Below are 24,966 nucleotides of genomic sequence, written 5' to 3'. Positions count from 1 at the left end.
CAGCATGCTTAGGGAGGACTCAAATCCCTGTCTTTCGCAGCTACCAATTTCTTGGTGCTTCAATGGATTCCATTAGAACCAAGTGTATCACAACTTTAATACACGAAGAATGACATAACACAACTCTGAAGTAACTCATAACAGCTCTATGTAAAAAAGTCAACAACATCATTAATAATTCTTTTTTTTAAAGAAAAAAAAAAGCCATGTTTTGATATATGGGCTTTAAAAAACCTTGTAAAATTTCCCAGAGCAGAATTTGTCTGGAAATTCGTTAACTCATCTCCTAAGTATCTGTTTTTTCCACCTGTAACTGTAATTACCTTTCACTCCTTCACACTCTTTGATTTATCGGATTCTCTGTGTCTTCAGCTCATCCATCATGAGGTGGCCGGCGCCGCCGCGGCCTTCCACCAAAAACGCCGGCTTAGGCGTCGCCGCCATTTCCTACATAGCCATCGACTACCTCCGCCATGTCTCCCCGGCGTGGCACTCACGCCTTATGCCCGTGCTCTGGATCTTTCTCGCCCTCGCCGCCCTCGCTCGCGTCCCCTACTACCGCCATTGGTCCGAGGAGTTTCGCTCGTTGATTCCGTTCGTCGCGTCAATAGTGTTCATGCTTGCCGCTTTACTCTACGAGGCAATTTCGGTTCGCTCCGTCACCGCCGTCCTCGGCCTCCAGTGGCACCGGTATCAAACTGTTACAGTTAACTAACTCCATTTATTTTCCCTCGCTTTCCGTGAATGGATCTGTTGTTTCTTTAATCGATCTCGTTGTAATTGTTGATTCTTTAATGCGAATCTAGCGTTGTTGAATGAAGTCAACGAACTAGATTTCTTTAATGTTCATGGAGAAGGAGAACTACCGAAGATTGGATAACCTATTATTGGCTTGTGATTTTGAAACTAAAATGGTCAATGCTAGTGATCTTGACTAGTCCAAGATTCTTCAGTGAAGAGAATTTTAGCTTGCTACTGTATGATTTTGTTATAATTTGCACGAACAATTTCTTTAACCTGCTGGTGTATTTCTATTAGAAAGATCAAAGCTTATGTACTTATTTTGTTTTGACAGCAATCAACCTCCTCTTCCAGATTCTGGTCAATGGATTCTCCTGGCATTGAATGAGAAACTCCCTAGTGCAATTGTTGCGTTACTAAGAGCTCCTATTATTGGATTGCACCATTACTTGATGTTGTTTATAATGTTGGCTTTCTCTGTTCTATGTGACTCTGTAAAGGCCCCAGGCTTTGGACTAGGTGCTAGATACATGTTTACCATGGCAATTGGCCGTCTTCTTCGTGCCATCAGTTTTGCATCTACAATTTTCCCATCACCGCGTCCCTGGTGTGCTGATGGTCGGTTCAGAGTTCCAGCTCATCCCCATCCCTGGCTTCAGAAATATTATATTCCCTATCAGTCAGATCATATCGCTATCCGCCAGGTGATAAGGCTAGATGAAGCTTATGGTATGTGTGTAGTGTGTACTATAACTGAGTTCTAATCATTGCTTATATTGTGGCCTGTAAATATTAACAAACTTATAGGTCTCTTATATCTTAGTGCTCAATTAGTATATCCTCTTCAATTTTATCTTCCTTCATAATTTTTTTCTGCCTAAAAGGAGTATCTTAGTATTGAAACTGAAACATACTAGGTTCTGGACATTGTCATCGATTGCAGCCACTTCAGGATGGTCTGTTGTGGTTTTATTTGATATGTATTGAGTTCCTGACCTTCACTGGAATTGTAGGAATTTTAGTTTCTATTATTTTGTTTTCGTTCCTTATATATGGTATTGGAAGCTTTTAGTAAGTTGGATCTAAAGCTTTCACATTTATCATGTATCTCTTCCCCTACATCTGTATGAACTAGTCCACCTTCGCAGATATTTTTGCTTTAGCAAGAAGGTTATGCTAAAGTGCTAATCAACATACTTTCCTTTCATAGTTGACATTGGAAAACCAGTTGATGAATACCGGCCAAATTGGGGTGCAATGAGCTTTCTGATTGATTTCCTACGACCCACTGCCTCTGAAGGACCAACATGGTACAGTCTTTTAAAGAAAGCTGAAGGTGGCTGCAATGACCTCATATACAGTGGCCACATGCTTGTAGCCGTACTGACAGCCATGGCTTGGACTGTAAGTTCTGAAGTTCCTTGCAAGATTGCATTGTCTTATCATTTGTGTCTCTGTGTGTATGTGTGTGTGTTTTTTTTTTTTTAATTTTGAATCACGAGCTTAATTCTTGACTTTTCTATTTTAAAAAATGGTTGCAGGAAGCATATGGAGGGTACAGTTCAGCTCTTGTATGGCTTCTTGTAGCGCATAGTGCCCAAAGAGAAGTACGAGAACGCCATCATTACAGTGTGGACTGTGTTGTAGCCATCTATGTAGGGATCCTCCTGTGGAAGATGACAGGTTTTCTCTGGTCAAATACAGTTACATACAGCGACAGGAGGCTGGCCAAGCTTAAGAAGATTGAAGGTAGACTAATCCAAGCTTCAAAGGACTCAAACATGGATAAAGTGAGGGAGCTTCTCAAACAGCTCGAGTCGAGCGATGAAGAGAGCACTTTTAGCAAGGGTAGGGCAAATAAATATGGACGGTGGTTTCCTTTTGCCGTCATTGGCTTTGCACTTGCCGTTGTCCTTCTGGCTTTCACATTGACAAGCGATGGGTGATCCTCTTACCACGACCTAAACAATTTATTATTTATAGTGTCCCGTTTTGTTTCAAATTTGTAAGCATTTTTTTATGTACCATGTTCTTTTTGTCTGCGGCAGTTTTTGAGCCATTTAACTGCACTTATGTACGTTAATCGTCATGAGGTTGACAGTGAGTCAATGAGGGCTTCTTGTGCTGATGAGTGTTGGGTTCCTAACATTTTCACCACGGCCAATTCTCATCTTCTTGTATCACTATTGTAAGTTCTTCTGTATGAATATAGATCAGGATTACCGAACTTATCCCAGTTCATTGGGATTCATCACTCTGTATTTTGTTTTAGATGGTGGCAAAGTTTTTTCTGCAAGGAAGTGCTCTCTTTCCTGCTTCCTTCGAAATCATATGTATGCCAAAGTGTGCATGTAGCTTCTAAATTGTGATTGAATAGTTGTAGTGACCTTAAATTGCTCTGATAGATACAATAATAATAATAATAATAATAATAATAATCAGGTTATTGCATTGTGATAAAAATGAGCTAATAATTAATCAACATGTAATATTCAATTTTTTGTTAAATTGTTCTCCTAACAAGACATGTATATTTAATAGAATTTTTTGATAGTAAATAAATAAAGTTTGTTCATATCGTTAAATTATGTTGATGCAAGAAAAAGAAAATGAATATTAAGAATATGAATCACATGGAATTGGAAACCTACTCTTGTACTGATAATGAAGTAAATATAGCAGATGGAGAAGTGGGGAAATTGTGCATGCAATGAATTGTTGCACATGTAGCATCGCTTTTGTTTTTGAAGGTTATTAATCCATGGACCATTAACGTGTTCAAACTTGAAACACAAGAAATAGTTGAAAGAGTAGAGTGCAAGTGCAAGCAACAAACACAGATATTATTTGGCTTTACTAAATAAACAATACTCACTTGTTTTGTTTTATTTCGCTATCCTAAACCAAAGAATCCCTCCCAAATTCTCTCGCAAGTTCCAATGGCACTTTCCGTTTCCGCGTCTTCCACAATCGCTTCTCTCAACTCCTCCGAAGCCTCCACGCGTTTCGCACCTGCTTCTTCTTCCTTTTCCTCTGCTTCCGCAAAGCTATCCTCGCTTCAATTTCCCCTTCGCTCTCGCTTTCTTCGAATCGGAACTGCTTCCTCTCCCTCTCGCCGCCGTCGAATCCTTCCTCTGGTAACAATAAAAACAAAACCTAATTCTTCTCAAGTTTCGTCTTCTGTTGCCGATTATTTACTATTCCATTACACCGATTCCTGAATTGCTTGGCCAATTTGCGATTTTAGAATTTCAAATGTATTTCTTTAACTTTGTTTAGGTTGAAGCAAAGAAACAAACATTTTCTTCATTTGACGAGTTGCTAGCTAATGCTGAGAAGCCTGTTTTGGTTGACTTCTATGCTACCTGGTATGTAATTAGTTAAGCTCTGTACTCATGTACTGTGTGTTAACTCTTAATCTTTGCATAATCAAAACTGAATCTAGTTAGTGACTCGAGTTAAGGTGTGGTTTTATTATACTAGGTGCGGTCCTTGTCAATTCATGGTTCCCATTCTTGATGAAGTCAGCACTCGCCTTAAGGATAAGATACAGGTAGTCAAGATTGATACTGAGAAGTACACCGCCATAGCCGACAAATACAGGATTGAGGCCCTGCCAACCTTCATCATCTTCAAGGATGGAGAGCCCTTCGACCGATTTGTGAGTTGCTTTTTGCTTTGGAATGTTCTTAGATGAGGGCTTTTCTTGCTTTGTTTAGTTTTGGTGGAATTTTGAAGTTACATTTATAAATCAGTTTAGTAAAGAGATTAATACAATAACAAAGTCTTGTCTCGCTAAGTAAACGTTATTGAGTTCTATCATGTATTATGTTTACAAAGAGATCGTTTACATATAGATCTTATTTGACCACCTGCTATTCTTTAAGTCTTTATCTATCTTTTACTCTTTATCCATCTTTCATCTCATTCACACTTTCGATTGAGTGTTTTGTCAATCTTCTTCTCACAAGTCCAAACAATCGGACACGTGATTCTACCATTTTTTCTATAGTAGATGTTACTCTAACTCTCTCTCTCTAATATCTTCGTTTCTTATTCTATCTAATTGCGTATGACCAATCATTCATTTTAACATTTTTATCTCTGTCACACTTAATTTATGTTCGTATTTTTTTTTGACCGTCCAACCATCTGTATCATAAAACATAGTCAGTCTGATAGCAGTACAATAGAATTTATTTTAAGTTTTAAAAGCACATTTTTTATCGCATATGAAATCACACACTTCGTCATTTTTATCTTCGACGGCAGAACTTACATTCCATATATTCTGTTTTGCTATAGCTGACCATACACTTTTAGAGTTTCTCTCCGTAAATCCAACTTCTTATTTAGGTCTTCTATCGACTCTTTCATAAGAATAATATTATCGACAAAAAGCATGCATCATGACACATGCTTTTAGATATGCTTTGTGAGTATTTTTAAGTTTTCACATTAGTTATAGTTCCATCATACATATTTTTAATTGCACAAATATATGCGATCTTTATTATCTTCTTTTCTAAAATCTTCCATAAGATCTCATTTGACATCCTATCATATGCTTTTTCCAAACCAATAAACACCATATATAGATCATTTTTATTATTACGATACCTCTTCATCAACAAACACCATATGTAGCTTCAATGGTAGATCTGACTGGCATAAAATCAAATTGGTTCTCTGTTACTTGTGTCTCCTATCTCAACCTCCGTTTTATCACTTTTTTCCATAACTTCATGGTATGACTCATGAGTTTGATCTCTCTATAATTTTCGCAACTCTGTATATCTCCCTTATTTTTATATATAAGTACCAATGTGTTTTTTCTCCACTCATCTGACATTTTCTTTAACCTTAAAATCTCATTAAAAAGTTTGGTTAATTAACTGATGTCTTTCTCTGCAAGGCCCTTCTAAACTTCAATCGGAATATTATTGGGTCCTACTGTCCTACCATTTTTCATCTGCTTTAGAGCTTCTTTTACCTCGAAGTTTTGAATCCTTCGATAATAGTCGATATTTTGATCTTCTTCCCTTGAACATAGCCGATCAAGGTTCGAAAGAGTCTTCTGTCGTTCATTAAATAACTCTTCCACTTTTCATTGATCTTCTCATCTTGAGCTAAAACCTTTTCGTCTTTATTCTTTATGCACTTAACCTGATTCAAGTCTCTCGTTCTTCTTTCACAGCTCTTTGCGATTTTATATATACATTTTTCTCCTTCTTTCGTCACTAAAGACTAGTAGAGATCTTCATATGCTTTTGTTAGACTTTCTTAACCACTTTATATTTTCACCAATTATCTACATTGCAGCACAAAAATCACTTTTTAAAGCACTCACTTTTTGTCTTTATCTTTTCTTGTACACTCGCATTCCACCATCAAGACTCCTTATCTCTTGGTCTTATTCTTCTAGATTCACCAAAACTTTCTTTTGGTGTTTTTCTAATAACTTTTGTCATTTCTCTCCACATCTCCTCTACGCTTTCATCTCCTTCCTACTTTGTCTCTTCTCTTATCCGTCTTAAGAAGCTTCTTTATTCCTCACCTTTCGTCCACCACCACCTCGTCTTTGGATTATTCGTATGATATCTTTTTTTCAATTTTTGCTCAACACGAAAATTCATGACAAGCATTCTATGTTATGTTAAACTTTCTCTCAGAATAATTTTACAATTAATGCAAAATTTTGGTCGACTCTCCTCAACAAGAAGAAGTCGATTTGAGAGCTTGTCATGCCACTCTTATAGGTTATAAGATGTTTGTCCCTCTTTTTTAAAATATATTTGTAATGAGAAGGTTAAAAGTTGAAAAAAAGTCCAAAATAGGTATACCCTCGGTATTGACCACCTCGAAACCATGACCTCCGTAAATACTTTCATACCCAATCACTTCTCTTTCATCGTGGCCATTTAAATCTCCTCTTAAGAAAATCTTATCTCTCCAAGGTATGTCTTAAACCAAACTCTTCACATCCCCCCAAAACCTTATCTTGTGTTGCTCCTCCGAATCTAATTGCGGTGGATATGCGCTAATCACAAGAAAAGTATCTTCTTCCACCACAAGTTTGATAGAGATAATCCGATTACCCATCCTCTTGACATCCACTACATCCTTCTTCCACTGCTTATCTACGATAATACCTACCTTATTCCTATTCTTCACTTTTTTTGTATATCAAAGTTTGAAGTCACTAGCCTTTGTACTTACCCATTTTATTTCTTGTAGGCATATGATATTAATCTTCCTCCTTGTCATGGTATCTATCACCTCTATGAATTTTCCTGATAGAGTGCCTATGTTTCATGTCCCAAATTTCAATCTTTTGTTCCGACCTTTACTTTTAACTCTTTTTTTTTGTGAACTAGTTTATTTGTCTTCGTCTGTTCACGAAAACGCGGGAACCCTTGCTCATTTAACACTACACCTAAGCATCGATGCAGCAGCTCTTATTCATTTAACACTGTACGCGAGCCATATAGCGCGTTGCTTCCAGCTAACGACCTAATTTTAGCGTAATAATGTCTTTGATCCATGTCATGAAGATTCGACTAAGTTTTTATATTGGTTGTCGAACATCTAACACAACCCTCCTTTATCTAAGCTTGGGATCGACTATGTACAACAGGTGTAGCATAGGCGAAGTTAGTAAAGAGGTTAATAACACATTGTAATATTACTTCAACTTTGTATTGCTGGATATAGTGGACTTGCGTCTAGTTCGAAATTAGGACTGGATGTTTGCACATTCATTCGCATTCCTTATCTCTAAGGCTTGTTCTTGTTGACTTTAACATAACGAAAACATGCTTTGATTACATGGTTAAGAATCTAATAGGTGCATCTGTTCAAAAATGTTTAAGACCTTAGTCCGTGGTTGATAGTGTAAAATGGTAGCATTATGTTTGATGTTCTAGTAGATTGTCACTTGTTATCTTCACACTCATTATGTATATAAAACTATAAATATATTGAAGTCATACCATTATTTTAAATGTTAAGAGAGCTTCGCATGCTGAATATATTTACTTGAAAGTTTCCCTTGTGCCCACCAATTTTTGGAACAAAGAAGAGTTCTCATGTTGAAGCTACATCGTATATTTTGTTTATTTATAGTTTGCATAATCTTTTTTATTATTATTATATGGCTGGTTAGTTTGCTTGATTTTATATCTTCTCTTGTGGTATGATTTGCAGGAGGGAGCAATGAGTGCAGATCAGCTCATTGAACGCGTAGAAACTGGTCTCAAAGTCAAGCAATAAACCTAGCAAGTCTTTTGTTGTTCACCCTATCACTTTTAATTGTATAGTTTAATTAAAGCTGCACTTTCTGGAAATTGCATCTCTACATTATCCTTTTCCTCTAAAATTTCGTATTACTTTTAACATTTTCAGGTGTAATGAAACCGCAAAGAATTCTTTCTGTTGGAATGTTGGATGTCATAGGTGAATATATTGGAAGACTAAACTATTACGTCACTTTTTATTGATAATTTTGTATCTCAAATTGCTAAGGAACTTGACACCCCCCCCCCCTTTTTTTTTCCTTCTCTTCTTTTCGGTTCTGTTCTCTCAACAGTGGTATCTTTTAAATTAAATATATATCATTCTTTGTACTTTATGACTGGAAATTTTAAGAAAGTGGTGGTAGATAGAGTATCGGATTCTGAAAATAAGTGCCTGCATTCCTAGGACATTTGCTTTTGTTCAAAAGTAAAGGATTTGATTAATTGTAATGACTGCATGATTTAGGAATCCAATATTATACATTTTTATGCATTGCTTAGTGTTTTCTCCAGAGCATGAGAAACCTTGGAGAACATGAATTGGTGGTGCCTGCTGCATCTTACACATTAGACTATGAAAAACCTCTACGACCACCCTAACACCCGGACCCAATATCAGGACCAGTCACACAGTAGATAACGGGAATAAGAGTTGAACAAAAGAACTGACAAAAACAAACATTTTCGGCGAGCAATAAACATGGTCTTTGATTTAATGAATAGTCGATCCATATAAGAAACTTGGAAGACCTAAATGGCACGGCGAAACCAAGCTTTCATGGTAAACATGGCGGTATCCGGGATATATGTCGTAAATATCCTCATATTGAGGTGGCTCTAAAGAACTTGCCCTAAGCATAACTAATTTGAAGGAGGATATAGAATCATGAGATCTCGGACAAAAGAAAGCAGCCAGATCTGAACAAAACCGTGCGTCACTAATCGAAAATACCTTATGATCACTAGATATGGTGACCAACTTAGTCCAAGACTCTTGAACCCCAAACTCCTTCATCACCCACAAAACCAGACGACTCTCGTTTTCATTGAAACAAACAGAAAGGCTGTCCCTCCAGACACCCAACACAGGAAATAAATCGTCGTCACTATCATTCCTGTTAGGGAGGGATATTTGGCAAAAATTTTCGTTGGCCAAGTCAAAGGAAAGGATGTCCCATTTGGAAAACTTGCCTTGCGGCCGAGCTGCCCAATTGAGAGTGCCATTCACAAACTTCCCTGTCCATTCCCAGGGTTGCTCAAATGGAAGATCTTGATTGATGGTTGTGCAAGAATTCGAACCGAAGATGTGAACTTTGTGGCCGTGTTTCCAATAACAATCAAGAAACTTGTACTTATCATGCACATGATCATAGCCAAAACCATACACGCAACCATCTTGCTCAATTTTCAACCAATCGGATACCGATCCGGTACAAGGGTTCCACAATCTGATGAATTTACAGCGGCGAGGCGCACGGCACATGAACTTGCCCTTGCGCAAGCCGATGCAGAGTAAGCCATTGCAGGAACCAAAGATTCGCAGTTCATCATCATTCTGGAAGCAGGCATCTTCGGTAAAAGCGGATGCGGATGGGTTCTTGAAGAAAGATTGTACGGAGTAAAATCGGATTTTGTCATCCAGTCCCAAGCACGCCAGTCGCGGGCGGATCCTGGTTGGATCTGAGGTTGAGCGGTGAAGCTGTTTTTTGGCGAATTTGGAGCTGGAAATTAGTGCATTCCATGACTTGCACACAATCTTGAATTTCACAAGGGAACTTGCCGGAACCCTCACCAGGATCTCCTCAATCAGCTCGCCCGGAAGGATTGTGCTTTCCAGCAGGTTCCCGCTCATACTCACAAATCCCTTGGCGTGGCTTTGGTATGGTAATCTAATTTGTAACAACTTTTTTTTGTTTTCAAGTTGCTTTTCTTCTTAAGCTTTTTAAAGGGGTCAAGGGTTCACCCTTCTCGTACTAGATGAGGCACTTTTTTTTTAATATATATCGAATTATTAATATTATATTTAATATTAATATATTAGTATTAATATATTTAGTTATATAAGTATATATAACAACGTATAATAATATAATATAAATTTAACAAAAATTATAACATACAAATAAATACATATGCAATAAATAAATAGATGATTGTATATAAATCAGTAATTAAATTATAACAGTTAAAATTATTTATATTCAGTATTAATTATTTACAATAAAAATAATAATATTAAAATGTATCAAGAAATCGTTCTTAGGTTTATAAGAATTATAGCTAATGAGTTACAGTTCAAATAGCATAGTATTTCTATATTCACCTAAAGTCGCGAGTTCGAATCTTTTTATTTTAGTTAAAAAAAGTTTATAAGAGTTATAAGAAATTATCTTGTTATATTATCTATTAGGGGTGTTATCGGTTCGGTTTGGTTCGGTTTTAGACCAAAAACCAACTGAATCTATATATTCGGTTTCTATAGATACACAACCGTTTGGTTTGCTATTTTTATAACAACCGAACCGAATCAAATCGAACCAACAGTGGTTTGATTCGGATCGATTTTTTCGGTTTTTAATTTCTAATGAGTAAAATATGAATCACAATAATTAGAGGTTCAAAATAGTTAATAAACTAAAATAATAAGAGTAAAACATTGATATGGTTAGGAGTTGGAGATTTTTGTTGTTAGGTTAAAGATTAAAATGGTTAAAATATTGAAATGGATGCATATGTTCGGTTTGGTTTGGTTCAGTTCGGTTTCTATCGAACCAACCGAAAACCGAACCGAACCGATCGGTTTTGTTCGAAAAAACCGATTTTTTCGGTTTTCAAATCGATTGTTGTAATTTTCGGTTCGGTTTGCGATAATTTTTGGTCTGGTTCAGTAACTTACACCTTTATTATCTATTATTAAATTTGAATTCTAAAAAAAATAATTTTATAGTTAATATTATCAATAAATACTATAAACAGGTCATGTTATACATATATTACAACTGCTATAAATTTAGTATCACTTTATTTTGTTTTCAAGTTGCTTTTACACTTAAGCTTTTTAAAGGGGTCAAGGGCTCACCCTTCTCTTAGTGGAAAAGGCACTTTTTAAAAAAAAAAAATACTCTAAAACAACTAGAAGAGTTTTTTTTTTAAAATATATATGTATATCTAATTATTAATATTATATTTAATTATACAAATAGATATAACAACGTATAACAATATAAATTTATGAGCAATGCTAGGGGCCAGCAATTTTTTTGATTGTTAGCCATCAACTAGCCATCAATGATGATTTGATGGTGTGAGATTGGTGTGAAATTTTATCCAATGGCTCACCTTCCTCTGCTGGTTACATGCTGGCCAAAATTCAATAAAACTGCTGGCCAAAAATCGTAACACACAAATAAATACATATACAACAAATAAATAGATGATTGTATGTAAATTAGTAATTAAATTATAACAATAAAAATTAATTATATTCAGTATTAATGATTTACAACAAAAATAATAACATTAAAATATATCAAGAAATTATTCTTAAGTTTATAAGAGTTATAAGAGGTTATACTATTATAAATACTATCTAATTCATAATATAATCATCTCTTTTTAAGAATAATTTTGATGTTGTTATTAAATTTAAATTCTAAAAAAAAACAATTCTATAGTTAATATTATCAAAAAACACTATAAACACGTCATATTATACATATGTTATAACTATTATAAATATGATATCACTTTATTTTATTTTCAAATTGTTTTTACTCTTAAGCTTTTTAAAGAGACCAAGGTATCACCCTTCTTGCAGTGGATGAGGCACTTTTCTTTTATTCTTTTTAATTACTCTAAAAACAACTTGTTTACCGCCAGAAGAGTTTCTTTAATTTTTTTTTTTTAATTTAAAAAGTATCTCCCTTTCAACGAGAAAGAATTTTTCAAATATATATATCCAATTAATAATATTATATTTAATATTAATATATTAGTATTAATATATTTAGTTATATAAGTATATATAATAATGCATAATAATATAATATAAATTTAACAAAAATCATAACACACAAATAAATACATATACAACAAATACATAGATGATTGTATGTAAATCAGTAATTAAATAATATAACAATAAAAATTAATTATATTCAGTGTTAATTATTTACAATAAAAATACTAACATTAAAATATATCAAGAAATCATTCTTAAGTTTCATCTTCTATGCCGATTATTTACTATTCCATTACACTGATTCCTAAATTATTTGGCCAATTTGCGATTTTAGAATTTTAAATGTATTTCTTTAAATTTGTTTAGGTTGAAGCAAAGAAACAAACATTTTCTTCTTGCCTTGTTTAGTTCTGGTGGAATTTTGAAGTTGCATTTATAAATCAGTTTAGTAAAGAGGTTAATAACACATTGTAATATTACTTTAACTTTGCATTGTTGGATATAGTGGACTTGCATCTAGTTCGAAATTAGGACTGGATGTTTACACATTCATTCACATTCTTTGTCTCTAAGGCTTGCTTTTGTTGACTTTAACATAATGAAAACATGCTTTGATTACATGGTTAAGAATCTAATAAGTGCATCTGTTCAAAAATGTTGAAGACCTATGTTATCTTCACACTCGTTTTGTATATATAACTATAAATATATTGAAGTCATACCATTATTACTTAATATATTTATTTGAAAGTTTCCCTTGTGCCCACCAATTTTCGAAACACAAAACTGAGTTCTCATGTTGAAGCTACATCATATATTTCGTTTATTTATAGTTTGCATCATCTTTTTATTATTATTATTATCATTATTTGGCTGGTTAGTTTGCTTGATTTTTATATCTTCTCTTGTGGTATGATTTGCAGGAGGGAACAATGAGTGCAGATCAGCTCATTGAACGCGTAGAAACTGGTCTCAAAGCCAAGCAATAAACCTAGCAAGTCTTTTGTTGTTCACCCTATCACTTTTAATTGTATAGTTTAATTAAAGCTGCACTTTCTGGAAATTTCTTCTCTACATTATCCTTTTCCTCTAAAATTTTGTATTAACTGGAAATTTTATGGAAGTGGTGGTAGAAACCGTATCGGAATCTGAAAATAAGTGCCAGCATACCTAGGACCTTCGCTTTTGTTCAAAAGTAAAGGATTTGATTAATTGTCATGACTCCATGATTTAGGAATCCAATGTTATACATGTTTGATGCACATTGCTTGTGTTTTCTCCAGGGTATGGAAACCTTGGAGAACATGAATTGACGGTGCCTGATGCACCTTATTCAGTACTGATAGAGATATATATTACTAATTTACTGTTAGATAGCCATTGGGATAATCATATGGATGGAAACTAGAAAGTAGAGTCATGTAGCGCTACACCAAGTTGAGGAAAAGAAAATAAACTGCATTAATAAATGAGAGTAGGACTTAAAAGAAGCCACAATAAGAGAGAGTCATTAAGCAATAAACATGGAGTTGATTTAATCAGTAGTGGATCCATATAAAAAACATGGAAGACCTAAATGGGAGGGCGAAACCAAGCTTTCATGATAAACATAGCAGTTCAGAAGACCTGCTTTGTAAAGATTTGGATGCGATAGCTGGCCAACATTTGCATTAAACATAAGTAATTTGCAAGCATTGGAATAATAGTAAACAGCCAGAACGTCATCATTTTCCATGATGTACAAGACTCTAAATGAATGAAGCCGTGGGAATTCATAAGCCCGGCGGGGTACATCATGCTCCCTAGGTATGGTGAGCAACTTAGTCCAAGACTCTTGAACCCCATGCTCCTTCATCTCCCACAAAGCCAAACGACTATAGTTTTCATTGAAACAAACACAAAGGTTGTTCCTCAAGACACCCAACTTAGCATAGATACCAGTACGATAATCGTAATCAACATGATCCATATTAGGCGGGGACATTGGGCAACAATTCTCGTTGGCCAAGTCAAAGGAAATGATAACCCATTCTAAGCTGTTGTCAAGAGGCTTAGCTACCCAATTGAGAGTGCCATTCACAAACTTCCCTATCGCCAGCTGGGGATAAAATGGAAGATCTTGAATGATGGTTGTCCAAGAATTGGAACCAAAGGTGTGAACTTTGTAGCCGAGTGCCCAAGAACCCTCAATAAACTTGTAATTATCATGCACATGATCATAGCCAAAACCATACATGTAATCCCCGATCATGGGCCACTCTTGCCGAATTTTCCACCAATCGGAAGCCAATCTGGTACAAGGGTTCCACAATCTGATGGATTCCCAGCGTCTATTACCGCTGATCAAGGCGAGGCAGAACAAGCCATTGCAGGAACCCAAGATACGCACATCATCATCCATCTGGAAGCAGGCATCCTCAGTAGGCGGGGATGAATTGTTAAACACAGACTGCACCGAGAAAATTCCGAATCCGCGATCAGTTTCCAATAGGAGTCGTGGGCGGGTCATGGTTCACTACAAGATTAATATTTGTTTGTGGGAATATTTTAGTGGAGGTTTTTAAAAACTTCCACAATATATTTTATTTATGGCAATTTTAAAAACCCCCACCCATAATTAATTAAAATTCAAAATTTAGGAAACAAATCTCATTTTCCCTTATTTCCGAAATGAAAGGCGTTTAGTTAGCTGAGAGAGTGGCTATGGAACCCTAGATTTTCTACTGCCAGGTTCACCGCCATTTCCGCTGTCGTTTTCATTGTCGGCGCCATTACCACTGTCGTGTTCATTGCAGTAGAGAGCTTCTGGATCGAGCCACCTCTTCTATCAACGTGTTTTTGGATCAAATCTGTTCTCTATACTGTCGCCCCTGCTGCCACCGCAGTTTTCACCACCGTTGTCGCCACAGTTTCTGCCGTCGATGCCACCGTAGTTGCCGTGGTACAACGTATTTTCAGATCTGTTCATTCCCGAGCTTCTTCTTCAACGCCGCATTCTCTCACTCCAATTTCTCCTTTGAACTGCTGCTGGTACTTCTTTTTCTTCTTCTTCCCAATTAATTTGTTAATATTTCTTCTTTGTTAACAATAAATTCTCGCCTCTTCAGTTCTGATGCAACTTTCGTACTGATACTCCCTTTTGTTTTGTATTTTTTATTGTTTTTCATTTGTGTTGATAAGGAATCTTGGAAACGAGGTAGGGAAGACATGATAATTGATAAAAAAATATTAGAATTATGTTATATTAGTTTATTTTCTAATGGAATATATTTTAGGATTGTTGTTTATTATATTTCAGTATTGCATTGTTCGAACAAATAGGAATTGGAAAGAATGCCAGCCACGTTTATTTCTTCAATTTCAATCACTTCTCAATTATTTGATTCTTTTTCATGAGGCTTTTTTTTCTACCTGGAAGATCATTGTTATTTTGTTGAATGTTACTTAATTTATCAACATTTTTCTGAGGATCATGGGATAGCATGCGCGCTTTTTTGCTTCCATGGGTCCCATCCCTATCCCAGTGTGTTCACAGGGCAATTTTAACTTTTAAAGTTGCTGCTTGTTTTCATAAGCTGTATTATACACTTTTATAAGATAATTTGTTAGTTAAATCTTATTATATAATAATTATATGTTGTCCTTTTTTCTTTAGTTAATGGATACATGTGTGGTTTCCTTTTTGATTGTTTCCTTCTTACATGGTTTTAATTTCATTAATTGTTAGTGCTGATGATGTTATTAATTAATAGTATTTATTTATTAGAGCAGATCTCATATGAGAAGACAGCCACTAATAATATAGCAGATGCAGAGTTTTATACTTCACCAGTTTCTTACTATTGCTTTTGAACAAAGTTTGTTGAGGTAAGATAAGAATTATGATATCAATTTTACTATTAGTTTTAATTATTTGTTTGGCTTTGAATGCAAGTGGATTTTTTTTGTTCCATTCTTCAGGCTGGGTTGCCAGTAGACCAAACTGGTGTATGCCTTGTTTAAATAAAACTTCAAATTAATTCTATTAACAAATCTGTTGTGAACTTATGCACCTTAATTGAAGGAGCTTAAAGTTTCCTGCTAAAATTGGACTGAGGAACTGATTGGTTGGTTGCATCATTTTAAAGTACATATTCCTTTTCTATAATATTTTGAAAGGTGATAATCAGTTTCATTTAAGACTTTAGAAGTTCTTTCAACCAGCATATCAAACAATCTTTGTCTGTTTGTTTGCCAATTATCACAAAGGATCCAATTTTTAGTCTCACAAACCCATTAGAAAAATATACCTGTAGCTTTGCTTTATGATTGTTTCCCTTCTCTTTCTGTTTTATGTTTAATTATTTTTCATTTTCTCCCAATATATATTTATTATTTAATTTTCTAAGTATTACTACGTTGGTAATCAGAATTGTAGATTCCAGAATCGTGACCTTGGATCTCTCATAGTGTACTCAGTTGAAGCCACAATAAACGCAGATTTTGTGGTACCCTCAACCACCTTAATTGGTTAATAATAATTAATGATGCCTAATACAATAAGCTAAGCTAATTGAGCTACTAGCATATATAAGAAGCAGAAAGCATACATTATAGTTTTGAAGTTTGCGTGCGCTATAAAATTACTTGGTTTACCATGCAGAAAGCAACTACATGACTTTTAACCTAAAAAAGGTACAGCTTTGAAATTTCTAGTGGGTGGGGGATTTATTTGGAGAAAAATAGAGTTTGATCTGTTTTAATTTTCATGTGGTTGGACAAACCATACTGATTTTTAGGACATTCTTCAATATTTGACTTAGCAGTAGTTATTTCACATTGATAGAGTTGCAAAAACTTTCTCTAGCTCATTCAAATTTTTTATTGTGTGCTTATTCATGTGATAAGTTGTTTTCCTCATCTACAGTTAAAGGAAACCTGAAACTTCTGATGCCACCACCATAATCATTGGTCGTCTAGGTAATATTCTTTTTCTGTACTTGTTGGGAGATTTGATACTCAAGTATATTTGTAATTTAGTAGTATAGAATTAAAAGATTGAGAAAAAAGGTAGAAAGCTGGGTCTAAAACCTTTTTGACTGCTTTTGTTTGCTTGAGATCCTATACAGTTGTAATGTAAAAGCATATCTCCCATCTATCTATATAGCTAAAGTGAGTTCACCCTCATATATAGTTTTCCCCTTAATTCATTATTCTCATTCTATATGCCTTTAGCCTCTCAAAGATCCCCTAACACAACCACAATTTTCATGTATATATGTACTTGTACTAGCTAGTGCATGAAGAGGTGAAAACTAGGTTTGTATTTTACTTTCCCAGCTTTTAATTGTTTTTGTCTTCCCGTGGATGATTGAATTTATTAATAACAAGTTTACTAATGTTCTTAATTTTAGATATGCCATTGCCGTTTCATTTTCACCCTCGCTGTTAAATTTGTTTACTTTAATAAATAATATGCAAAAATTGCCATATATTCTGATGTAACACATTGTAAACCACTGAATTAAATTGAAATCTTATAGCTTCATAGCTGACCGCATGAAAAGATTTCTGGCCACTGGTATGATTTGTCTGCATTTTTGTCCTATTTGTCTTGTTTACTGTGCTTATCAACTGAAGATTGATTAAAAAAGGCATGTTATTGAATTCATATATAATCCACAGGGTGGTAAGGAGGATAGAAGAGAATAAACTAATGCTTTAACATTTTTGTATTTGTTGATGTGCAGTCATGCCAAGGGGCAAACGCATAAAAAATCCATTAAAATTTGTAGATGAGAGGGAAAACAACAATGCTTCTCGTTCACTTCAACCTCTAGCACCAGCAGCATTTGAAGATACCACTAGTGTAGAGGCTAGTGAGGCTCCTTCTCAAGCTCCTTCTCAAGCCGCTGCAAATTCCATTTCATCTGATGGAGCCACACGTTGTTCTAACTCAAAGTCTTCATCTGCTTGGAATGTGGAGATAATTGGTATTAATTTATATTGCATAATTAATTAATGTGATTAAAGCATAGTTTAAACCATTTATGTTATTAGGTTGAACATGTCCTGATCCATAATCATTTGTTAGCTTAAAAGGTTGTAACTCTTAATATTTTATATTTGACTTTTGAGAATAATTGTACCAATGAAGTTTTTAAAAAAATGGATAAATAGTTAATAATTGTAACTCTTAATATGAATGTTTTCAATAATTAAGTTTTTTATTTTCCTTAAGACTCTACAAATATGAAGAAGAAAGCTAAGATCAAAGTCAAGGATGTTTGCAACTTACCTAGGGGAGACCGTGTAATTGTAGAGGTTGACGAAGAGGGTGCGGCATATGGTGAAGCACAAGGTTTACTTGCTGGCTATTGTGGTATATTAGCAACTAATGCACGTATCTTTCCAATTAGCTTTGAAAAGTGGTCAGGACAAGAAAATGGTGGCATGCCTAAGTCTTTTAAGGATGAGTGCTTTGATACAATGATAAAGGTAAAATTCATTTTATTTGAAACTTCTATTAGTTCAAGTATTTATTTATTTATTTATTTATTTATTTGTTTGTTTGTTTGTTTGTTTGAAGCCCCACTTCCATTTTACAAGCACAGAAAAGATTGCCTACAGGTATTGCATTCAAAGTATTGCAAAAAAGTGGGCAACATATAGGCAAAGATTGTGGAATGAGTTCTATGATCCAACCATGAGAAGAGAAGCATTGGTGAACAATGTTCCTGATGATGTTCCAAGAGATCAATGGGCTTGCTTTGTCAATTATCGACTAAAACCGTCTACAGTTGTAAGACACTAAACAATTCATTTAGTTATTGCTGTAGTTTAATTAAAAAAAATATTAATTGAAGTTATTATATTTATTTTTAGGAGCTTTGCATGAAAAATAAGGAAAATCGAAGCAAGCAAACCATTCCTCACACTTGTGGATCTAAATCCAACTCTCGGAGGCGACATGAGATGGTATATATATACACACTTGGTACATGTGTGATTTTACTTGCATTATATATGTTAATTGTTTAACTCTTTATTCCTTCTCTTTTAGTACTTGGAAACGGGAAAGAAGCCTAGTAGAGGAATGATGTACATTGAAACACATAAGAGAAAGGATGGGTCTTTTGTAAATAACGAGGCATTAACTATAGTGGTAAGTATTTTGTAAACCTTTACTATCTTATCTTATTTTATTTGTATGTGATCATGTGAAAATGGGATTTGAGTGTGGTTGCTTGTGGATTGAAATATATAATGATTATAGGAAAGTGGTTCATTTCACTTGCATGCACTTTTCACTTTAAATTTTTTGTTGTGATAATGGTCTAGGAAGTAGGAACACTAGAATAATCATAATCTGCAATGCCATTGGTTACATGTGTTGTTTCTTTTAAATTGAATAGTTTCTATTTATTCTTTTAAATAGGAACAAATTGAGCTGAATATGACACAGTCAAATACACAATTTGAGGTGTCCCCTAATGATGCTGTTGGTAAAGTTTTGGGGCCTGAACACTCTGGGAGAGTTCGTTGCATGGGCATGGGAGCAGCGCCTACAAATACCTTTAGGAATGTGAGAAGTCGGCTTAATGGGATGACCATCTCCACTAATTCAGCTGGATCTTCTTCGCCTACTACTTCTGCAATTTTACAGGAAAAGATCAATAATTTGGAGTCCGACTTACATAATTCACAGCAAAAGGTCATTAGTCTAGAGTCTAAGTTGCAGCAATCATTTGATATGATGAAAGCATATCTAATGATGAAGGAAGGAGGAATTCCCGAAGCACTTGTTGGCTTTTTTTCTGCCCGCGAGGTAACTTTATAATAAATTCATTTGTTAGGAATATAAGTTTAGATGGAATAATAATTAATAATGGAGTCTAATTATTGAAATTGAACATGTTTATATCATCAATTCTTATTAAATAAACCTGATACACTAAAAGTAAAAGGCTCAAATGATAACAATTGGTGTGTTTAATAGTTATAGAAAAGCTAGTGTTATGTTAAAATTGTTACACTATTTTACCAACTTGTTTCAATATCAGTGGTAACCCACGACTCTAGATGCCAAAAATTAGGCTGAGAATAGTTAAGAACATGGACATCACAGTGTTCTTGCATTCTTTAGTGGTTGTTGTCCATTAAACATGAGAAACTGCTCTGCTGCTGTGTTTTGCATTAGAAAAATACTTAATTATATCAATTTGGTCATAAATTAGTGCAAGTTGCCTCCGATCCTGTTTTAGGATAATGATATCATTTTGTAGTAAGCAACCAAGCATATCCGCATGTTTCTGCCTCTTCAACTGTACAGCTGTAGTTTTCTGTTTTCTTACACTAGGTTTAGATGCTCTTTAAAATTGAGTTGTAAGGCTTATATCGAATTATCTTGATGCTTAACTTTACTGAAATTACTAATAACATCTTATGTTTACATATAGGCTAATGATGCTGAAAGTGAGCCTACTACTCCCTTTGATGCTAGGAGATCAGCTGGTGATAGTAATGGACATCCGAGGACAAATATTTGAGATTTTTATGTAATTAGATGACATTGAAATATTGAAATTATTTTATTTTACTTTTTAAAGAAAAACAGTAATAGTTATGTAAAACAATACTATATGCAATTATGTTTGAAACTATTGACTTTGAGAATTTTTTTATATATAGAGTTATGTCTTATATTGAGGAATTGTGTTATAAAAGATTTAGTTTTTAAATTTTGATATTATAAAATAAATTTCTAATTTGAGAGTATATAAATGGGATGAGATTAATGAATGATTTGAAATTAAAAATAAATAATTAATTACAGGATTTGTGGAGGTTTGAAAACCTCACAAAATAGTTAATTTGTGTCAAATTGAAAAATCAATTTGTGGGGGTTTTAAACTGCCACAAAAGTGATTTAAAACCCCCACAAAAGTTAAATATAAAACCTCCACTAAACACACACAAAACCCCACTGAATAAATTGTGGAGGTTGTTAAAAACCCCCACAAAAGACCTCGTGGCACCTCAAATTTTGGGGGTTTTGGAAACCCCCACAAACTATTTGGTGGGGGTTATAAACCTCCACAAATAAGAAAAAAAACCTCCACAAATAAACAAAAACCTTGTAGTGGTTGGATCTGCTGTTGAGCGGTGAAGGTGGTCGCTGGCGAATTTTGGGCTGGAGATTAGTGCATTCCATGATTTGCACACAATCTTGAATTTCACAAGGGAACTCGCCGGAAGCCTCACCAGGATCTCGGGGATGATATCGTCCGGAAGGATCCGCAGCGTCGAAGAGAGGTGATTGTGCCGCTTGTCGGTGGTTCCGAGCAGGTTTCCCGTCATTCTGGAGAAAGAAGGAGCGGCGCGATTAGTAGTAGCGGGAAGTATGCAACTTGGGACGGGTTGGTATTTTTAAAAGTTGCTTTTATTTTTTTACTTTAAAAGGGTGGTTTTAGAATTTGGATAAACATGGGATGTTGTTGTGATTCCCTATTCCTTAGAACTAACTCAGCACTTTTCTAGGCTTGCTTAATTATGGTGGAAATTTGAAGTTGCAAACAAATTTAGCCTTTTTTTTTAATATTGGTTAGGATTTGGTGTAATGCTTCATTATTGGATCTTGTAGTGTTTTGCATGTTTATGCGGGCTGAGAATCCGCAAGGGGTGAATTGCTTTAACTAAATATTTTTTTTAAAATAGAAAAAGACAATACAAGGGGCGTATTGCTTTTTTGAAAATTTTAAAAAGTAATACAAAGGAGGCGGATTGTATTAATTTAATATTAAATACACAGTACAAGGGGGCGTATTGTATTAGTTTAATATTAAAAACATAATACAAGGGAGTGTATTGACAATACAAGAACGACGTATTACCAGAACGCAGAGGGCGGAATGACATTAAGCAGGAAGCGTATTGTATTTTTTAGATTAAAAAATATACCTCGAGTATTATAAAAAAAAGAACGAATTTGTTGAGTGTGAGTGTAGTTTATTTCGTTGAGAGAGTAAGAGAAGAAAAATGGAGGAAAGTGTTAGTTTGAAAATATATTATAATTATCAAATCTTTCCACAAACATCTGAAGGTGTGAGTTTTGTATGTGAAAATTCATATGATCTTGTTATTTCTTTTGGAATAACATATGAGGAATTTAATAGTATACTTTGTCAGTGTGTTGATAATCAAATATTAAAGAGAGTCACAAATATTTTTTATAGACAGCCTGTGTTAGTATTTGGGGGTTTTATTCAATTTCAAATAATGTATGTGGTTGACGATGCAAGTATGCAAGGGATATTTTCGATCTACCAACAAACACGGGCACAAGTGTCAGTTATCGAGTTATATGTTGAGTTCGAAGAATTAGTTGAGGTTAATTTACCCGAACCTAATATCGACTGGACGGTTTATAACACTGAAAGTGAAGAGGAATTCGAGGGCACTTATCATATTGTTGGTCCAGCTGAAGATGTCGACGAAGATGATATCATAATTGAGCCTGACGTTGCAGATGTGACAAATGTACTAACGAGCCAACATCTATCTAAAGAGCCTTCTTTTATGCATGCTTTGGATCTAGATACTATGAATGCACCAGAATTTCCTGAGTTTGTCAATGCAGGTAAGTAGTCTTCTATTTTTATTGTAATTAGTATTATAATAATTATTATTTATCCTTTATTATATTACGCATTACTATTATTGTTATTATTTGTTATTACGATTATTTGTTGTTATTATTATTATTATTAATTTATCATTATTATCATTATTAGTAATAGTAAGAATTATTTTTTGTTATGGCTGGTGTAGATCATGTTGTTGTTATGGATGGTGAATTTGTCATTGGCATGGAGTTTAGTTCTAGAGAAACTGTGATTACAGCAATTAAAGATTATACCATTCGTCGGGGTGTGGATTATCGAGTGTGTGAATCTGAGCCAACTACATTTTATGCTAAGTGTGTACAATATGGAACAAATTGCGATTGGCTTATCAGGGCTAGTCTTATTAAGAGAAAGTTTTGTTGGGTTATAAGGCAGTACAATGGTAGTCACACATGCTCCAGGACAACAATCTCTCAAGATCATGCCAAGATAAACTCAGACATGATTGCAAAGGCTATAAAGCCATTGGTTGAAGTTGATCCATCTTTAAAGGTGAAATCTGTGATTGCCGAAGTACAGTCGAAATTCAATTATACGATAAGTTACCGCAAAGCATGGCTGGCTAAGCAAAAGGCAATTGCGAATATTTTTGGTGGTTGGGAAGCTTCTTATGAAGCTTTACCGTCGTGGTTTGAAGCAATGGTACAAAAAGATCCATCAGCTGCAGTTGAGATCAAAACTGCACCAGCTTACCTAGGGGATGAGGTGGTCCAGGATATTAGGATGCTGACACGGGTGTTTTGGAGCTTTTACCCTTCCATTAAAGCATTTAGGAGCTGCAAACCAATCGTCCAAATAGATGGCACACATCTGTATGGCAAATACAAAGGAGCTCTCTTAGTTGCAGTTTCTCAGGATGGCAATGGCAATATTGCGCCTCTTGCATTTGCCGTTGTTAAGGGTGAGACTTCTGATGCATGGCACTTCTTTCTTATTCATTTGCGCACACACGTGGTGACGCGGGATGGTATTGGGCTTATCCCTGATCGACACGACTCTATTACCTCAGCAATAGCACGTAGTAACGGATCATGGGAGCCTCCAAGAGCTATCCACATGTTTTGTGTTAGGCACATAGCATCCAACTTCTTAAGGAATTTCAAGGCACCGTATTTACAGAAGTTGATTGTAAATATAGGTACGTAAATTATAGTTAAATAATGATGTTAGTGTTATGTGGTGATACTTATTTTTTTCTTGTTTTTTTTACAGGTTATTGTAGGACTGTGCGTGAATTTAATGTGCAGTATGCAAGATTACGTGAGCGTGGTGAGGCTTACACTCAGTGACTCGATCGGATCCCACGTCAGCAATATGCTTTGGCGTTCGATAATGGATATCGTTGGGGTCATATGACGACAAAACTAGTCGAGTGCATCAATGGGGTAGTAAAGGCGGGCGCGAAATCTTCCAATTACATCACTTGTCAAGGCAACTTTTTACAGGTTAAATGAGTTGTTCACTAGGAAGAGGGCTGAGGCTCGAACGAATGCGGGACATATATTCTTTGAATATGCAATCAACAAACTTCAATTAAATCAGCAGGCAGCGGAAAACATCCAAGTTAACTTGTTTGATAGGCAGAATGAGGTCTTTGAGGTGCGCGAGATGCCCAGCGGTTTAGAGTATGCGGTGAATCTCCGTCAACGACATTGTGATTGTGGTGAGTTTCAGACATATCGAATTCCTTGTCGTCATGTCTTTGCGTGTTTTGCGAACCAACCACTTGATTGGCAACAATATGTTCATGACGTATATAGGATGGAGGAGATAAAGAAGGTGTATAGAGCAAGGTTTAAGCCATTAGGGAACCCAACAACATGGCCTGTGTATCAAGGACCAAGGCATATACCTAATCCACACTTAAAGCGAGTATCCAAAGGACGTCCCAAAATAATTCGTTTCTTGAATGAAATGGATATGCGTGATATGCGTGGTCCTAGGCGTTGCGGGCTTTGTGGAGGCCAGGGTCACAGTCGAAGTAGATGCCCTCAGCATCCAGGGTCAAGTGCTAGTGGTGGTGCTCATAATTCTTAGGGTTTTCGGCATTTATTTACTTCTTGTATTGGATTATGTACTACATTATGAATTAAATTAAACAAAAACTACCATAGCAATCTTACCACAATAACAGTCTTACAACAATAGGTGAACAACAAATATAAAGATTACTTGCTAAATGTCTTTTTCACAAATTTAATACATTTTTTTACTGTCTTTTTTATTGTGGAAGGGGTATATCTACTTGCGCTCCTATGTATTGGGTCAATTCTCAAGTTATACCCCTTACTTTGTATATCGGTAG

The 24,966-nt window shown here is 35.1% G+C and overlaps 6 protein-coding genes across 13 annotated transcripts; 4 read left to right on the top strand and 2 right to left on the bottom strand.

Moving 5' to 3' along the window:
- Positions 1-4: 4 nt before the first annotated feature.
- On the top strand, positions 5-3,012 carry LOC130947619 (protein PHLOEM UNLOADING MODULATOR). The gene is made up of 4 exons (XM_057876330.1): positions 5-690; positions 1,076-1,470; positions 1,952-2,145; positions 2,283-3,012. Exons 1-4 carry the CDS (start codon positions 383-385, stop codon positions 2,685-2,687), a joined length of 1,302 nt encoding a protein of 433 aa, XP_057732313.1. The 5' UTR covers positions 5-382; the 3' UTR covers positions 2,688-3,012.
- A 553-nt stretch (positions 3,013-3,565) lies between these two features.
- LOC130950611 (uncharacterized) lies at positions 3,566-8,364 on the top strand. Of its 4 annotated transcripts, none has more exons than XM_057879164.1 (5): positions 3,566-3,878; positions 4,021-4,109; positions 4,225-4,402; positions 7,948-8,022; positions 8,146-8,329. In XM_057879164.1, the coding sequence occupies exons 1-4, from the start codon at positions 3,681-3,683 to the stop codon at positions 8,011-8,013; spliced, it is 531 nt and encodes a 176-aa protein (XP_057735147.1). In that variant the 5' UTR covers positions 3,566-3,680; the 3' UTR covers positions 8,014-8,022; positions 8,146-8,329. The 4 variants fall into 4 exon arrangements, with proteins under 4 accessions (XP_057735147.1, XP_057735146.1, XP_057735145.1 ...); XM_057879163.1 differs by having other exon boundaries at positions 3,568-3,878; positions 7,948-8,018; positions 8,146-8,356; XM_057879161.1 differs by having other exon boundaries at positions 3,569-3,878; positions 7,948-8,054; positions 8,146-8,364.
- A 142-nt stretch (positions 8,365-8,506) lies between these two features.
- Positions 8,507-9,963, bottom strand: LOC130950610 (F-box/kelch-repeat protein At3g23880-like). The gene has a single exon (XM_057879160.1). It carries the CDS (start codon positions 9,886-9,888, stop codon positions 8,749-8,751), a length of 1,140 nt encoding a protein of 379 aa, XP_057735143.1. The 5' UTR covers positions 9,889-9,963; the 3' UTR covers positions 8,507-8,748.
- Positions 9,964-13,531: 3,568 nt separating this feature from the next.
- Positions 13,532-14,506, bottom strand: LOC130950351 (F-box/kelch-repeat protein At3g23880-like). Its single transcript, XM_057878855.1, has one exon. It carries the CDS (start codon positions 14,504-14,506, stop codon positions 13,532-13,534), a length of 975 nt encoding a protein of 324 aa, XP_057734838.1.
- Positions 14,507-14,798: 292 nt separating this feature from the next.
- On the top strand, positions 14,799-20,681 carry LOC130951192 (uncharacterized). 5 transcript variants are annotated; one of them, XM_057879828.1, is made up of 11 exons: positions 14,799-15,027; positions 15,769-15,864; positions 16,407-16,484; positions 16,904-16,956; positions 17,727-17,969; positions 18,218-18,474; positions 18,566-18,778; positions 18,862-18,954; positions 19,040-19,141; positions 19,415-19,804; positions 20,436-20,681. In XM_057879828.1, exons 5-11 carry the CDS (start codon positions 17,729-17,731, stop codon positions 20,523-20,525), a joined length of 1,386 nt encoding a protein of 461 aa, XP_057735811.1. In that variant the 5' UTR covers positions 14,799-15,027; positions 15,769-15,864; positions 16,407-16,484; positions 16,904-16,956; positions 17,727-17,728; the 3' UTR covers positions 20,526-20,681. The 5 variants fall into 5 exon arrangements, with proteins under 5 accessions (XP_057735811.1, XP_057735808.1, XP_057735810.1 ...); XM_057879827.1 differs by having other exon boundaries at positions 14,805-15,027; positions 15,764-15,864; XM_057879825.1 differs by lacking the exon at positions 16,407-16,484.
- Positions 20,682-22,254: 1,573 nt separating this feature from the next.
- Positions 22,255-24,698, top strand: LOC130950350 (uncharacterized). The gene is made up of 4 exons (XM_057878854.1): positions 22,255-22,615; positions 22,807-23,799; positions 23,874-23,946; positions 24,107-24,698. Exons 1-4 carry the CDS (start codon positions 22,255-22,257, stop codon positions 24,696-24,698), a joined length of 2,019 nt encoding a protein of 672 aa, XP_057734837.1.
- Positions 24,699-24,966: the final 268 nt, after the last annotated feature.

Source organism: Arachis stenosperma, chromosome 9, assembly GCF_014773155.1.
Source record: "Arachis stenosperma cultivar V10309 chromosome 9, arast.V10309.gnm1.PFL2, whole genome shotgun sequence".
Lineage (NCBI taxonomy): Eukaryota > Viridiplantae > Streptophyta > Magnoliopsida > Fabales > Fabaceae > Arachis > Arachis stenosperma.
The sequence above is the reverse complement of the archived record's forward strand: the minus strand, read 5'-3'. Positions and strand labels throughout refer to the sequence as shown.